The sequence below is a fragment of the Vulpes lagopus genome, chromosome 23 (assembly GCF_018345385.1).
Source record: "Vulpes lagopus strain Blue_001 chromosome 23, ASM1834538v1, whole genome shotgun sequence".
Lineage (NCBI taxonomy): Eukaryota > Metazoa > Chordata > Mammalia > Carnivora > Canidae > Vulpes > Vulpes lagopus.
The window spans coordinates 34920209-34938363 of record NC_054846.1 but is presented as its reverse complement, the minus strand read 5'-3'; the positions used below and the strand labels follow the sequence as shown (position 1 = coordinate 34938363).

Below are 18155 nucleotides of genomic sequence, written 5' to 3'. Positions count from 1 at the left end.
GGTAGATTTTTTTCACGGAACACCAGCATTCTGAAGGATTTGTTTTGCTTTAAAATCATTGATTTCACTTTTATCTAAGTATAAATCTTTGAACTATGTGAGAAAAAATCATAGACCTGTAGTTCAACTTTAATGCTATAATATGGAAATGTGTTTTAAAGATTTTTTAGTTTTAGATGTTTATAAATTTATCTTTTTAAGTAAATTGACATAATTTTATAGATAAGAGACTGGAAAGCAACATAGGTAGGTGCCTGGGCCACGAGTGTGAGAATGCTTAACTTATTGGTGGTAGATGAAGGGTTATTAGACACAAAGTTGCCTAGTACTTGCAGTCCTCATTTATGTTGAATAAAACAGTGCTAGACTGATGCTATTAGTTTGTTATTATAACAAGATGGTTCGATGAAATTCTATAGCTTTTTAGTCCTTTAAATGTCATTGCTTTTTATATCTTGCCTGTTTTTCTTACCCCCCCCCCCGCCTTTTTTTTTTCCAAATTTAAATTTATCTTACCGTAGTAATGGTTACTTCCTTCTCTGGAATCTTAAAACTTTGTAACTTACAAGAAATTTCTTAGAAACTATGTCTTTCACTCTGTTAGCTGTTAAGGTATAAGTCCTTTTGATGCTTAAGATTATCTTATTGCTATTTTAGTTCTTTGAGAAAGTAGGGGTGCCTTACTCTGGTGTCTGAATTCTTCATTGATGACAGTATCTCCTTGCCATAATTTTAAGAACCTGATTCCAGTGGATATTAATTTGCCTTGTCTTTCATCTAAGTAGATAACCTCTTTCTTTTCTAAGATTTGTTGGGGCAAATATTACTGATGTCAGTAACATTTTAAATACTTGGCTGATAATTTTATCTAAACTTCCAGTTTCTTTGTTCTTTCCTTAGGTTAAATTCTTACTTTATATTAAATTTTTTCAGGTTCTCCATAGTTTTACCTAAGTTACTTAGGTAGATCTACAGGTGTATGTTTAGCTGATGTTTAAAAAAAAAAAAAAAAAAAAAAAAAAAAACTGTGTAAGAGCAAAGACCTACCTACTCTTTTTCTACACATTCCGTAATACAGTGAATTTCAACCTTGGCTCCACATTAGAACTGTCTTTGAAACTTTTTAAACACTTTTGCAGATCCTATTTCTTTGGATTCTATTTCAATAGAGCTGAGTGGCGCTAAGGTTACCTGAATTTTTAAAATACCTACGTATCCAGATTTGCAGCTAGAATTGGAAATGGTTTGAGCAATTTTTTTTCCTTGACCTTTCCTGAAACCCCATTAGACTCAGCAATACGTCAACAAAATATCGACAAATCAAAAATCAACAACAAAAATGAATCCTGTCTCTGAGTTCTCTAACCAAACCTGTATTGCCTGTGACAGTTTCTCTTCAGTGCACACAATTACTAGTCTGAAACATAGTGTAGCAAGATTTTAGGACTGTTAACTCTTCGCCTAGGGGTATATGCTTGGCTCCCATCTGTCCTAGGAGTTCCAGGCAGAGAACCATTCCACAATTGCAAAATCATGGTGTCACAGGCAAGTAGTAATTGTGTCTTGTCTGTTAGAGATTCACATGCAATAAAATTTGTCTGATTTAAGATCTTCTTCCATCTTTACTCCAAACCTTTGAAATAGTTACTGGGAAATGTGTCCTAAAAGTAGTGTGCAATGAACCCTAATATCTTTCTTATTTAAATAGCATATTTTTCTGTCCCTGAAAAAATTTGCTGATTATTTGAGTCTCCATATCAGAAAATTAGACAAATTTTCTGACATATTGATAGTATCACAGCCTTTTAAAAAAGTTAAAAAAAAAAAACAAATGCATTTAAAAAAAAAAACATACGTAAGAATTTATCATTTAAGAGAGATGGGCTGCTGCATCTTAAGTAATACTGGAGAATCCTGGTATTTTATTATACTTGCATTACAACCACAATCAAAAGAATTTTAAACAAAATCACAAAATTTTCTTTACCCGTGTCCCACCATAGCACGTTTTGTTAGTTAAAACACTGGAAATAATTCTACGAATCATGCTAATTTTTTTCACTTTTAGACTTGAGCCATACTTTTTGAATGAATTCCAGAGCTCTGCAATCAATGAAATGGAAGCAAGTCTTATAGTATAGTAAAATCTAGTGAAGAGAAAGGATACAAATTTCTTTATTACCTCTACTTCTCTTGACATGTCTTAGCATTTCAAGGATCCATTCAAATAATTTTTCATGTCATGTGTACATTTTCTGTCCTTACAGTACTTTATTAAATAATTTTCTAGTGTAGCATTGATCATCAATTATACCAAATTGTGTTAGGAGAACTTTAAGGAGGATGTAGGACCTGTTGCCTGCTTTTGCATTTTTTTGCCTGTTGTTGCTAGAAACGTGTAGTTTACATTGAATACTATTTAGTATATTTGCCAACAAATGATTTTTTAAAAAATCTTAGATGATATTGGTGCCCACATGAATGTAGGAAGAACTTACAAAAATTTAAATAGAACCAAAGAAGCTGAAGAATCTTACATGATGGCTAAGTCACTGATGCCCCAGGTAAGTTGTTATAATGTATTCCTATTGTGTTACATCTACTCTACGTACATATTGAATAGAGTTACCTAGATAGGAAATCCTTATCTTTTCTTCAATTGGCTGATAGTAAAGTATCCAATAAACCATTTCTGACTACAATGGTTTTTTTTAAGCTTTTATTTAAACTCATTAACAGTGTAATATTAATTTTAGATGTACAATGTAGTGATTGAATACTTCCATACAAGTGCACTCCTTAATCCTCATCACCTACTTCACTGCCCCCATTCCCCCACCACACACACATCCCCAACCTCCCCTCTGGTAGCTATCAGTTCTCTGCAATAAAATCTGTTTCTTAGTTTCTCTATTTTTTGCTAGTTTGTTTTGTTTCTTAAATTCCACATGTAAATGAGATCATATGGTACTTGTTTTTCTCTGACTTATTTCGCTTGGCATAATACTACAAGTTTTATAAAGGATTACATTTACTTTTCTAATTCATTTAATTAAAAAAATTTCTAATTCATTTAATTTAGAAAAAATTATTAAAAATTTCTTAGCATAATACTACAAGTTTTATAAAGGATTACATTTACTTTTCTAATTCATTAAATTAAAAAAATTTCTGGGGCAGCCCCCGAGGCCCAGTGGTTTAGTGCCGCCTTTGGCCCAGGGTGTGATCCTGGAGACCCGGGATTGAGTCCCACGTCAGGCTCCCTGCATGGAGCCTGCTTTTCTCTCTCTCTCTGTCATGAATAAATAAATAAAATCTTTTAAAAAAATTAAAAAAATGTCTGTAGAGTATGTTTAAAAAATTTTATAAAGTTATGAATTTTAGATATTCTTGACTAGAAGTTACCAGTGAATTAAGTGACTTTAAAGAGAAATTTATATATGCATATTAAACACTAAATTCAACATAACTATCAAAATAAATGAATAAAGCAAAGTAATAAAATGAATGAATACATGTCTGTTGTTGTATGTTCAATTGTTACAATGAAACATGCAAAAGATTCATTCATTGGCTGTTACAGTAGAGTAGAAGTTGTAAAGTTAGATTCTGGCCTTGACCAGCTGTGCTTCATCAGAAAAGATAGTTTACCCTGCACTACAGTTTTCTTAATGGTAGTGTATATTAATATTATGTTAATAGTAATGATAGTATTAAAATGATTGGATATAGTTTGATAAATGTTTTAAAAACAAAGTTGGACCACATGGTATCTTAAGCATTATTTCAATCCTAAGATTCTAAAGTTAAATTGTGTTCAATATGGATTTTTATCAATTTACTATTTTCACTGAAAATCTGGGTCTATGTGTATTTTATAACCTTTGCTTAACCTGAATAGTCAGTTGATAAGAGAATTGTATTTCCTAACTCAACCAGACAAGTGAGGCTTTAGTATAAGTCTGAATAAAGTTAACCACTCTCTTGTCACAACCAGGAGTTATTTCACTGACAACATGAAAGTTGACAGTCTAATGTAACAAATACACTAGACTGAAGGGAAGGAGACCTGAATTCTTTGTATTAATGGTCAGATGCAAATATACTAACAGACCTTAGCGTCAAAAATTTAGATTTATAGGACTTTTAAAAAGATGCAGATAAATAAAAAGCTAACAATATTCTGTTGAACTAGCTTGAATGATAAATATATCCTTTGATGCCACAAAATATTATTTTATTTACATTTTGTAAGTATTGCAAGTGCTTTCACATTTTTATGACTTACTTCAATTTGGCAATAACTTATACCATAACCTTTTTCTGTCATGTATATTTTAAGTAAGCCACTAGGAATACTTATTTTTAATTTTTACTTGGTACTGAAATATCAAATTATGTTCTCATGAATAGATTATTCCTGGTAAAAAATATGCGGCCAGAATTGCCCCTAACCACTTAAATGTTTATATTAATCTGGCCAATCTGATCCGAGCAAATGAGTCCCGGCTGGAAGAAGCAGATCAGCTATACCGACAAGCAATAAGCATGAGACCTGACTTCAAGCAGGCTTATATTAGCAGGTATTGTAGTTCTCTTTAAGCTATTATCATAGAAAATTGAAGCTGCATCTGCATGTATATTTTGGTTATGTGAACTAACTTGGCTTTTTTTTTCTTTTAGTAATCTTAATTGGCAACCCCAGATATAGAAACATAGTCAAGTTTAGACTTATGATCAAATTTAATTGATTTGATTAGAAATGGACAACAGAGTCTGTAAGGTGTAGTATATAGCAAACTGAGGTTTTAGGTTTTATATGAAAGAAAGGGTAGGAGCGTCTTAGTTTCATTTGCTTCTTATGGTCATGTTCATTTTTAATTAAAACACCTGAAACTTATATTTCATAATAATTATTTCTGATATCCAACTCTCAAGAGTTGACAATTGACTGGTTACTGATGCTTTTTAACACAAAGAAACTTTTTAGTTGTCAGTAAAAAAAAGTTTTGGCATCACATGTTAGAAGATGATATATTTTCCCATGGAAGGATTATCATTTATATTATACTTGAGGAAAATTGTATGTTGAACTTCATTTTATAGCCTGGCCCAGAAACCTAATTGTAATTTATAACATTGCTCCTATGGGGAAAATGCATTCAGAATTCAGTAGTTTTTGAGATAAAATCTGTTCATAACTTGGACACTGTCTTTGTTCAGCCTTATCCAGTAGTTGAAATTAGCTAAGTTTAGTGGGGTTGCATATATAAATAAAACCTGTTAAGTGTTACTCTATGAAGAATTATCCAATAACCTCCATTTAAAAAAGCATTTTGGACAAACACTCATTCCAGAAGTTACTTTAATTGAGAATATTGGTAGTTCATTTTATTTCTTTTTTATGCTAATACTTAAGGAAATAATAGTATCATAATAAAAGTAACTCATATCACTACTCAAATTGATTTGCACATATGGACTTGTTTAAGCTAACAGAAAATAGAACCATATTAGAAAGATTTAAAAATGGTTTTCAAAACGTGATCCTCAGTTCCGGATATATATCTCATAGGTATCTGCTGGTCACATGAGGGCCCTCCAACCCTACCCCATAAGCTTTTTAAATTATTTTTTTATTGTTTTGGGGAGTTTTTTGTTTTGTTTTAATGAATGGCCATTTTATAAGAATACACTGTAGAAGACTAAATTTATATAAGAAAAGACAAGATTTTCAGATGTTCTCTTTATAAATGAGACTTCTAATATGAATTCGAATACTGGAGGTTTCCTGTCACCACCGTATTTGTATTTGTATTCCTTCTTCAAATGCTATTATTTGATCACCTGAAAAATTGATCTCCATTCTTGTTACTGATGTAGTCTAGCTTAGTCTACCTTCTTTCAAGATACACTTAAAGAATATGTTTCTCTGCTCTCCTTTCTTGGATACCTCTTCATATATTACCCTTTAAAATCAGATATGCTTTTTCCTCTGATAATATTTGAAAACAAATTTGCTAAACTAATGAGTTGAGGTTTGTGAACACTTTTAGATAGTTATTTTTGGTAGAAAACTTTAAAAGCCTAGGTTAAAAGGAAAACTATGAATATGTGGAAAAGCTTAAAACGTGTGAAAAATAGTATCTACCAGTTGACATGGTAATGTTGTGAGTAAAGCTTGTGTTTGATTTTTCTACAGAGGAGAATTGCTTTTAAAAATGAATAAGCCTCTTAAAGCGAAAGAAGCATATCTTAAAGCACTAGAGCTGGACAGAAATAATGCGGATCTTTGGTACAACTTGGCAATTGTTCATATTGAACTTAAAGAACCAAATGAAGCCCTAAAAAATTTTAATCGTGCTTTAGAACTAAATCCAAAGCATAAGCTAGCATTATTCAATTCTGCTATATTAATGCAAGAATCAGGTATGTTTTCTCAAAATATTTATTTAAACATATTGTTTAAAATAATAAAACCCGAGCTTACATTACCTGTAGTAAACGTTTTCTGAATGAATAGGTTATGTCAAAACTGTACATAAATAATTTGTAAGAATATTTAAAATACTTGATGTACAGTTTTCAAGTTAGATGCTCTAACACAATTGTTAGTTCTTTGGGTATATGTTAAGACTTATTTTTCAGTCTATTAAGCGGTGCATTTTTAGTCTGTTTTGTCATTTTATGTACAGAAATAGATAATCTCCAAATAACCAGAACTTGCACAATTTTTTTATATAATTATTTCTGGGGAGACAAGAGTTATTGTATGTTTTAGGGAGAAAAATGTATTTTCTCTTGATTCATAAGACCAGGTGATTTTGGTATCATTTTATATTTAGTTTTATTTTCTGAGATATTACTATAATTCCTATAATTTTACAAAACTAAACCATTCATGACAATAAATTAGGATCAGAAAGCAATATATATAATTTTAATTTTTAGATTGGAAAAAATCTCCATTTTGTAGTTAAATCTTAGATACTTTTTAAAGACTTTTACAAAAAAATGAATCATAAGGTTGTGGTATTTAAGGTAAGGAGGGTATTTAATTTTACTTTTAAACTCAGTCTTCTATTTAGTTTATTAAAGTGAGGACCAAATAGATCTAATAACTACTCCAAATTTCATGTGGCTAGTTTAGTAACTAGTTCAAATAAGAATTTATGCCAACTGGTTTATTTTACAATTTTCTTTTTTCTTCTTACTGTCAAAATAAGAGAGGGAGGGAGATCTTTATGGCTGGCATTTAATAAAGCATAAATTTAGAGAAAAAGCTAATATTTTTGTAAAGTTAGCTAACCTTGGTAATCATGAAAAACCCATTATTCAATACAAGATTGTACCCAAAGGTTTATAGTTGTCGGACTTGATTTTTTTTTTTTATTTACAGTAGAAATTATCTCAAATATTTGTTTCTTGAATCCTAACATATATAAACTTATAAGCTTTATATTTAATGGTATATTTTTACCTTTGAAAGTCTTAAAAATTTTGAATAGAGAAAAAAATCTGATTTCATAAGACTGAAACATTTTGTTTATCCAATAATAGTTACTGTTTCCTGAGCTTTTTTTACATAGGTCTCATGTAATTCTTAGAAAATTCAGTAGGCTAACTCAGAGAAGTTAAATGATTTGTTTACTGCATAAAGTCATAGTGTTAGCAGAGTCAAGATTGAATATCAATATGTTATTGCCAACATGTTATTGTTGGCAAATCCAGTGCCTCTTCCTCTTAATTGTGTATTCTTCCTCTGTTACTCCCAGTTAAGAGTCTAAACTATAAAGATATTTTTGCCCTTTCAGATTTCTGAGGCATTCTTGCTGCTTTAAAGGAAAGGAAATGAGCCATCATTTCAATGTCTCAAGCACTGTCTTTCCTGTGAGAACTTTGAGTTTTTCCATATTCTACTTTTGATTTCCATACAGAAGCTAGTTGTTTGATGCTGTTTTTTTATAATCTAACTAGCTAAATACTGAAAGTGGCTTTTGTTCCTCAGACTTAATCATTTAACAATATGTATTTTTTTCTTTAAAAAAAAAAAATTATTCTTAGGTGAAGTTAAACTCAGACCTGAAGCTAGAAAACGACTTCTAAGCTATATAAATGAAGAGCCACAAGATGCTAATGGTTATTTCAACCTGGGAATGCTTGCCATGGATGACAAGAAGGACAGTGAAGCAGAGGTGTGGTTGAAGAAAGCCATAAAATTACAAGCTGATTTCAGAAGTGCTTTGTTTAATCTGGCTCTCCTTTATTCTCAGACTGCAAAGGAATTAATGGCTTTGCCAATTTTGGAAGAGTTACTCAGACACTATCCTGATCATATCAAGGGTCTCATTTTAAAGGGAGACATTCTGATGAATCAAAAGAAAGATATACTTGGAGCAAAAAAATGTTTTGAAAAGATTTTGGAGATGGATCCAACCAATGTTCAAGGAAAACACAATCTTTGTGTTGTTTATTTTGAAGAGAAGGACTTACTAAAAGCTGAAAGATGCCTGGTTGAAACATTGGCACTAGCGCCACATGAAGAGTATATTCAACGCCATTTGAACATAGTCAGGGATAAAATTTCCTCCTCTAGTTTTGCAGAACAGCCAGTATCCCCAGCTGATAAGACTTCAGGTGTAGGAGAAAAAATTCCAACTGAAAATGTAAAAGAAGTAAGAAGTGAACCCAGACCTACACAGATCATAAAACCAAGTGATAATAAAAGTCAGTCTAAATCCAACAAACAATTAGGAAAAAATACAGACAAACAGACCCCCCACAAAACAACAAAAGAAATCAAAGAAATTGAGAAGAAAAGAGTTGCTGCTTTAAAAAGACTAGAAGAGATTGAACGTATCTTAAATGGTGAATAGCATTATTTATCATGTCACAGTGTCCTCAAAGAACTTCAGTCTATCTTATGTGATTGCTTATACTGGGAGCTTTGAAAAATAACAAGTGTACATGTAAGTCTATCATGAACCACCTCTACATAGGATCAAAATGTGATTTTCATTAAAGACCTGTCTTATCCCAGGGTAGGTATTGTATAAGATACAACCATTTTCTGAGTTTAATGACTATGGCAGAAATATTAAATTACAGTTTGCAAATTTATATCTTTTATATAGAAGGAAGATTCTTCCTGCAGAGTAATCTTGCCTACTTTAAATTAAAAATAATTGGAAGCCTGAATGATAATCCCTTGGGGGCAAATTCAACATATGCTGGTTTATTCTATGAATTTGCATTCATTAGTTAACTTCATTACTTTCAGTTACCTGTTAGAATCTGATTATGGATTGAAAACACTTTATTGAGCACTTCTTTTTTTCTTCCATAATGTCTAACTGAGGTACTTGCACCACAAAAGAATACTGGCTTCCTTTATGTTGCGTTCTTTTATTGATTTTTAGAAGGAATGCCAGATGAAATTTTTAAAAATAAGTCCTATGACATGTTAGTTTAAGAATGTATTTTCATAGTTGTGTGCTTTGTCCTTAACTTTACTCTGAATGCAATTTTTAATCAAGTATATAGACATATCCACCCACATTTCTAATGGTGCTCGTATATACTGTATTTTTATTTTTTTACATACTGAGATTTTTCACAGCATGAACCACATAATTATGACTATTTGAGTTTTTTCTTCCCAAACTATTCATGTTTATTAGGATCTTAGTCATAATGAAAAAGTCCCTATAACTATAACGTTAAATTTTTTGAGTTAAAACATAGTTTCTCTTTCATCTTATTGTTATCCTTCTACTTGTTGAATTTTAATTCCAAAAACACACCTTAATCATTCTTAGATACCTTAAGCAACTAAATTGAGTTCTATTTAACTGAAGGCAAAACAGTGTGACAAAGTTTATTTTTAAACACTAAGTTCTTGATCTTCCTATGGTGTATATTTTTATTAAATATTTATTTTGACTACTGAGCTTTCACAAAAATTTTAAAGTTGTTCGAATTCCATCAGCTATGGAAAACAAATTGCTGTTGCATTTCCCTATATATGCTTATATTACAGTTTAACCAAAATTTCATTTTGCTGTCCAGCTATAAAAGGTAGACTCACATATGATTAATAGTTAGTTGGTTTTAACAGTTTAAATCTGAAAACTGTTAGGTTGAAGAGCAGACATAAATCAGATGTATCAATTTATATCTGATTTTTTTTCTTGAGTTAAAATACATCAAATGAGTTTTTTTTTTTCAAATGAGTTTTATAATACCTAATAAGTTGGTGTTATTTTAAAATGTTAAAATTCGAGGTATCATCCTGGAATAGGATCTAATTTCTAATTATGTAGAATTTCAAAAACTATATTTCTGTTCCTTGCAGAAATATAATTTCTAATTATATTTCAAAAATCATAATAACTGTAAGTTTTTATATATAAAGAAATATTTTATAAATAGGTCATAAGAAATTTGGTCTGCATTAAAGACCTAGTCTTACTAGGTTCCCTGAGGTTGTGTCATAGATTATTTTTTTAGGCAATTTAAATCAAGCACTGACACCAGTCATAGTTCACATTTTTTATCTGGGAGATTCTGTTCACCATTAAAGCACTGCCCAGTATTAGTTTTTAGATTATGGCTTTGTGACTCCATATATAAGATGGAGAATACCTCATATACTATGACTTGAAAAAAACAAAATCTATGTTAATCTTCTATTCCCTCCACATATCTTGAAAAATTTGAGTCTGATCACTTCTGTTACACTATCAAGTGAGGATAATTCAGAAAAGTAGAGGGAATCTTGTGACAGCAGATCATAATAAGAGCTCTGAGTAATATTTTAATAAAATTATGTAACTATTCAAAAGATAAAAAATATATTGTTATCCAATGATTTTTATAGAAAAAAAGAATTCCTCCTTACTTGCACTTAGAACAATGCCTATCTTGTAGTAAGTGCTCATATTTAAATTTTAAATAATTTATTTAAATGAAATCCACCCTGAGTGACTAGTAGTTTTTCCATTAATGTCTCTCAACCCTCACTTCATATTAGAACCATCTGGAGGACTCCTAATATGGATCCCAGACCACACAATTTAATCTGAATGGAGCCATGCTTCTATTTTTCTTAAAGTTCTCAGAGTGATTCTAATTTGTAGTCAGGGTTAATGATCACTACGCTAGGGGCACCTGGGTGCCTCAGTGGTTGAGCATCTGCCTTTGGCTCAGGTCTTGATCCTGGGGCCCTGAGATCCAGTCCTGCATCGGGCTCCATGCAGGGAGCCTGCTTCTCCTTCTGCCTGTGTCTCTTCCCCTGCCTGTGTCTCTCCCCCTCTGCCTCTCTCTGTGTCTCTCACGAATAAGTAAATAAAATCTTAAAAAAAAAAAAAAGGGTTGGGGGGATGCCTGGGTGGCTCAGCGGTTTAGCGCCTGCCTTAGACCCAGGGCGTGATTCTGGAGTCCCGGGATTGAGTTCCACATCGGGCTCCCTGCATGGAGCCTGCTTCTTCCTTTGCCTGTGTCTCTGCCTCTCTCTGTGTCTCTCTCATGAATAAATAAATAAAATCTTTAAAAAAAAAATGATCACTGCTCTAAATTAGTTCAAGAAAATCCTCTTATTTCTCCTGTATTAACTTTTTAAATCAGTAACATAACCTGGTTAAATTTTTATATTTTAATGAATATGCTCTTCTGATAACTAGTATTTATTTCATCTAAAGTACCATCGAGCTTGTTTATGCAAAGATGATTATCTTTAAACTCAGAAATTTCATTCAAGCTGTTCAAATAAAAAAAAAACAACTTTTTTTTTTTTCTCCCTCTTTGGAACTGCCTTTTTGGGGAAATGGATAGTAGGGACATTTTAGTCCAGTTCACTAACCTATAGTTGAGAGTTGTGAGCATCTGTATGTTTGGAAAAGGAAGCTTGTCATAGGAAGCTTTACCATTGTGTGCTGGTAAAGGGATGTAGTTTTAGTTCTCACTGTTTTAGAAAAAAATCTTTTCCCCAGGAGTTCTTAGGAAAGCTTTGACAATCTCCAAAGAGCAGTTATGTTACTTTTTACTGTTTCTCAGAAGAAAGAAGTTTCTCTTATTGCTCATATATATATATATATATATATATATATATATTTCCATATTAACATTCAGAATTGGGAATTTTATCTTGTAACTATCCCAGTAAGTAATTTCATGGAAGTGACTTGGAGGATAAAACAAATGTTTGCAATTTTGTGTTTACTTTTATGTAAATAGTATGCGAATTACACAATTCTAATAAAACCTCATGCCTTTTCATTACATCTAATTTGAGCTCTCAACTTCATGTTACAGAATACTTTTTTGAAGATGCTTTAATGGAAACTTATGAAAATATATAGATTTGTATGTCAGTTTCTACTTCAGAAATCCATTATATATGTCATATTTATTTTTTTAAAAACCTAATTGTTTGCATGACTAAATGGTATTTAAAATGAAACTCCCAAAATATCTGGTACCTTTGTTCAAAATTTTGTCTGTTGGAAGCTGTCAGCCATCCATGTTAAGGGTTTATAAGAAAATAGTTTAAAATTATATGCATTTTCTATTACTGTTGTGTCTGTGTACCATATTTCTAAATATTCAGTATAAAATTGATACTTTTTAAAATCTTCACCTGAATTGCCTTTTAGTATTCAAATGAAAAGTAAAATAGCATATCAAGAGATTTCTGCCCCCACAAAGACAGAAGAGCTGGTGGGTAGTTTTATTAGCAGTGATCTGAGAAAGGCATGTATTAAATTAGTTCCAACAGTGATACATTTTCAATCCTTAGTGACAGAAACTAAAGAAAATGAGACAAATTCAAACATGGAATTTTATACACATAAGTAGAAATCAGTGTAGTGAAATAATTAAGAGTCTAAGGAATGCATGTACCTGGATTCAAATCCCGATTCCACACTTATTAGTGTAACTTAGGGGAATTATTTAATCTATAATTCCTTTATATGTGTATCTCCATATCCTATTGTATAAACTGGCAGGTATCTTTGTAAAATAAATAGTGCATGCTTAACCATATACATTGTAAATAGCCTTTACCAAACATGTTTCACAAGGACCATAATTAACATCATTTAGTAAATTGTGATAAACAAAAGTCATGGTTTATTTGATGTAATTGGCTTAATTTTTTTCATGTGGCACCAAGAATGAAATGGTTTATGATTATAACCAAGAGGCAGTTCTGATCTATCTATCCATCCAGTGTTGTCTTTATTTTATTTGATTGTGGTTTGATAATATTTCATTGTCCAGGACATTGGAAAAACTTTTAAAAAATTTTTAGTTTTGCTGAAAATTGGCCTTCTTAATGGACAGCTTTCTTAACAAGTGATTATTAACTTTTATCAGATGTTAACATCTGTTTCAGAACATGGTGGTAGTATGTTCACATGTCAAGTTTTAACTCCATGACTTCCCAGGTTGATTTTTTTAGCAAATGGAAATTATATTTATATTTATATTATATTTATATTAAATATAGTAATATATTTACATTGTTTAGAATAGTTCTTGGTATATAGCAAATGATGAATGTTAATTATTAATGTAATCATAGGGCTTTGATACATAGTGAAAGATGTTAATCATTAAAGTAATCATAAGGCTTAGGCTTGCATTTGATGCATATGATTTGCTTTATATATGTGTTAGCAGAGGTAATGTTAATGATGGTCATATAGCAAACAAATTATTTAGATACTTAATATTAATGCTTATTCCTTAGCCATCTAAGCCAACTGGTATATAGATAGCCTAAAGCAATCTATTTATTAAATATTAAATTTATAAATCAGATTTATTTAATAAGTTATTAAAATGCAGAAATGAGAACTAAGACACCTTAAAACTGTAGTATCTTGTTCTTTAGCTGTTCACTGCCATCAGGGATGTAGCATAAGAAAAAATATTAATGCCCAGAAATCTCTGAAGACTTGCTCTCAAGTAAATTCATGTTCTCTGGAACCCACTTTCTTCATGAGTAACATTTCTGTGACTATGCCAATGGATAGCATATTTCCCATTAAGTAGTATTTTTATTCTGGAAGAACCTGATAGCTTTTTAATTTTTATCTTAAGCAAACTACTCCACTCCTCACCAAACCATTCTAGTTTGCCCTTTCTTAAAGATTTTCATGGTTAAAACTCAGTCATCTTTACTTCTTCCTTCCCCTATAGCTTTAGTTTCTGATATTAGGAAGGTTGTCTGATTAATCCATACTAAACTGAATGATAGATGGTGGATCTTGTTAATCAACTCAACAGTTAATTCAAGTGCACCTCTTTCTTTGTAAATTATAGGTGGTATAGTGGGAATTCTTTGAACGATGTGGAGGTTGTCCACCATTCTGCCTACTAAGCAAAGAAAGAGACCACAAAAAAGCTTTGTAGCTGCAAGAAGTCCACTTCTTACCAGAGTCCTGTTTTTGATGGGCACTGGCAAGCTAGATAATTGCATGTGGGGAGTGGAATTAGTAATCAGACTGACAGCAGAATTGGATTTATGCCCAGTAGTGATATCTGTAAAATTAATTCCTGGGCAATGAATATACAGATCTTGCTGGATTAGCAATGAGATTGCATGCCAATAAACCTACTCTAACTTGAAAATACCATACGTTGAAAAGGTATTTAATACATCTACTGAACATCAAGCTTAGCCTAGCCTACGTTAAATGTTCTCAGAACGATTATATTAGCCTACAATTGGGCAAAATCATCAGACACAAAGCCTATTTTACAATAAAGTGTTGAATATCTCATGTAATTACTGAATACTGAAAGTAAACAGAATGGTTGTATGGGTATAGAACAGTTGTCAGTGTATTGGTTGTTTATCCTCATGATCGCCTGGCTAGCTGATCCTGCCCAGCCTTACTAGAGAGTTTCAACCTTCATATCACTAATCTAGGACAAGATCAAAATTCAAAATTTGAAGTACAGTTTCTCCGGAATGCCTGTCTCTTTCACACCATTATAAAGGCAAAAATTTTAAGTCAAAATATCGTAAATTGGGGGTCATTTGTAGTGTGTACATGTTTAATATAGTATCTCTATAAGACACCATTTCCTCTGGTGGATGGATCTGCATTGTCATTCCTTAATTTATGCCTATACTTTAAATACTAGTGTTCTCTCTTCTCTTTTTGTCCCCTGTCTCCTTTAAGCATTGGTTTCAGGTATACAGGTTTCCAAATGTTCAGCCTAGATTTTCCCTAAGCTCCAGAACCATGAATCTAGTGAACATTATATCCAGAGGCATTCATTCTTCCCATCCTTTCTTCCAAATCCCATGTCTACTGGATAAGTTTACTCTAAGAAAGACCAACTAAAAGAAAAAATATATCCAGTTCAAATCAAAGGGGGAGGTAGGGAGAAACCAAAGGGACATGAAAGCTTGCTAATGGTTTATTTACTCAAAGCATTGGCAAAATTTAAGACATCAGTTGGGTAAATAGACATGATTATGGGGCTTAGGTTAAAAACAAATGCTACAAATATGCAAATAAGTTATAACTTTTAATCCATCCGAAGAAAACCCACGTTAGCAATAGAATGTAGTAATGGGGACAGGGCGAATGAAAGTGTAGAACAAAAAAAGGTGTTAGCTGATAATATGTAGCAATAACTAAAGTGAATATAAAATAAGTTAAACCTACCAAAAAACAAGCTCATACTTTTTGTTTTAGTTCTATTAAGTTTTATATATTTACTTATGATGAATTATAAATATAAGGTCCAAAAACATGTCCGTGAAACACTTGTATATAAAAAAGTCAAAAGTAAGACAAAAAGCCTACTAGAAAGTATGAACCAAAGCAATCTGGAGTAGCAATTTTAATACATGACAAAACAATTCAAGCCAAAAGAAAAGGGAAAATGATATATACTAGTAAAAGGAACAATAAAACAGGAACAGATGTCCATCATAAATACACATGTTAACGATATAACCTAAAAATAACAGTACAGGGAAATAGATAAACCAGAAATTATAACTGGAGATTTTAACAAAATCCTCTGAGAAACTAATGGATCAAGCAGAGAAAAAATAAGTGGATAAAGACCTAAATAACCTTGAACTATTAAATTTATATAGGATTTCACTTCATGCAATATGCATTCTTTCCTAGCACATAAGGAATATTTACAAAAGTAGACTATATATATCAAACCATAAAAGAAACTTCAGTAAATTCCAAGACGATGCTCCTTGATCATATTGCAAATGTTCTTAGCAGCTTTGTTGGTAACACAAAACAGGAAACAACCCAAATGCTTTATCAGCAAATAAATGGATAAACAAATTGTAATATATTCAAACAGTGAAATACTCTTCAGTTAAAATTTTACTTGTGAGCAAAAAGCCACACACAAAAGCGTACACTATATGATTTCGTTTATATGAACTCCCAGGACAGACTATCTGGATATCTAGAACCAAAGGGTGGAGGGCAATAGAACTTGGTGGTGGAAACATTAATGGCCTGGTAATTCCACTGTGAGGTGTATTGACAAAAGAAATACATGTAACAGGTGCAGTCTAAGATATAAAAACATTCTTAGGGTTGATTATATAAGTCCCAACCTTGAAATAATCAAAATACGAAAAGTAGACAAGGTATTTGTTATACAATGAAATGCTATGAATATGTATAAACCACGTCTACATGAAGCAACATGGATGGGTCTCACAAAAATAATATTGGATAAAGTCAAACAAAAAATGCTACTGTTAAAATTCTATTAATATGAAGCTCAAAAACTGGCAAGATGAATTTGTGCTATTACAAGTCCAGGATAGTGTTTGCCGTAAGGAAGGAAATAGGATGTTTATTGGAAAGGAATGTGATGGTGGGCATTAACGTTCTGTTTTTGTTCTCTTGATCTGGGTGTTTGCACAGATAGGCTCAATTTTTGGCAATTCAGGATATATGCTTTTTTCCAGATGTACATAATAAACTTCAAAAAGTAGTGTATATTAAAAGATGTATTTAAGGAAATGGGAAAATACAATAAAAATTTATATGCAGTCCAGGGACACAGGTGAAACATTTACAAAAGAGTTCTGTAATCACAATTTAGTAATATCAAGTACAGAGAATGACTGGAAGAATGTACAATCAGATACTTTTAAAACAGCTTTATTGAGATATAATGGACATAATGAATTCATATTTAAAGTGTATAATTTGTTTAATTTTTATGGGCATACAAATATAATTTTTATCTGGTCCCATAATTTATCTTGTAGACATTACATATTTTTCGAATACAAATAAAATTGTTTTAAGATTTCATTTGAGAGAAATAGAGGCAATGAGCAGGGAAAGAGGGAGAAACAGACTCCCCACTGAGTGCAGAGCCTGATGCGGGGTTCAATCGTCGGATCCTGAGATCATGACCTGAGCCGAAGGCAGACCCTTAGCCGATTGAACCATCCAGGCGCCCCAATAAAAATGATTTAATTCTGTTATTTCTAATGCACATTTTCTGACTGTCTATACTCAGTTTACTCTGCTTCTGCAAATGGCCATTTTGGGATTTAGTCCTTCCTCATAATTATTAACTCGTGTGTTTTTTGGAGGTGTAGAGGTCAGAGCTAACCAAATTGAAGCCAGTGAAATGACCCATGATTTTGCTAATACCTCATCAACTTAAAATGAGAGAGAATGTAAGCTTAATATTGTAGTAACCACCTTTTCACCATAAGGAGAGATCCTGTATAATAGAGCCAGGATACAGTAGCAGATTATAGAAGCAAATATTTAGGTCATGGTGGATATTGTTGGAGACCTGATCAAACCACATCTAGAAAGGCAATAAGGTAAAGTGAAAGTGACGTGAGCCACACCTGAGTGGTAGTGCCAACTTTTGAACAGGAACTATACTTTGTATGTAGCCTGGCCAAGCTCACGAAGGATAGGGTGGATCTCTCAATCCCCGACTTGATTCTGTACCACTGATTTGTGTAAGCAAAATAACTGATTCAATTGTCCACTCTGTCTTGTGATGAACACAGTAACAGGACAAAGGAATATGTTCTGAAAAATTCACATAAGAGCCTGTAGTAAGGTCAAACAATGAGAAAGTGTTAAGTTAGATCTGTCCATCTGAAAACAAATCAG

At 31.9% G+C, this 18155-nt stretch overlaps 1 protein-coding gene across 7 annotated transcripts in view; it reads left to right on the top strand.

Moving 5' to 3' along the window:
• The window catches only part of TMTC3 (transmembrane O-mannosyltransferase targeting cadherins 3), an 86576-nt gene that overhangs the window by 43772 nt on the left and 24649 nt on the right, over positions 1 to 18155 (top strand). For 5 of the 7 annotated variants that reach the window (XR_005985242.1, XR_005985241.1, XR_005985244.1 and 2 more), the window contains exons 11-14: positions 2461 to 2564; positions 4414 to 4583; positions 6203 to 6429; positions 8065 to 9041. Coding sequence is in view for 2 of the 7 variants with exons in the window: in XM_041738471.1 (XP_041594405.1) it covers positions 2461 to 2564; positions 4414 to 4583; positions 6203 to 6429; positions 8065 to 8876 (1313 nt within the window). In the remaining 5 variants the exon portion in view is untranslated. Of the gene's footprint in view, positions 1 to 2460; positions 2565 to 4413; positions 4584 to 6202; positions 6430 to 8064; positions 11286 to 18155 lie in introns of those variants that run through there. The other 2 variants (XM_041738471.1, XM_041738472.1) reach the window with 1 other exon arrangement.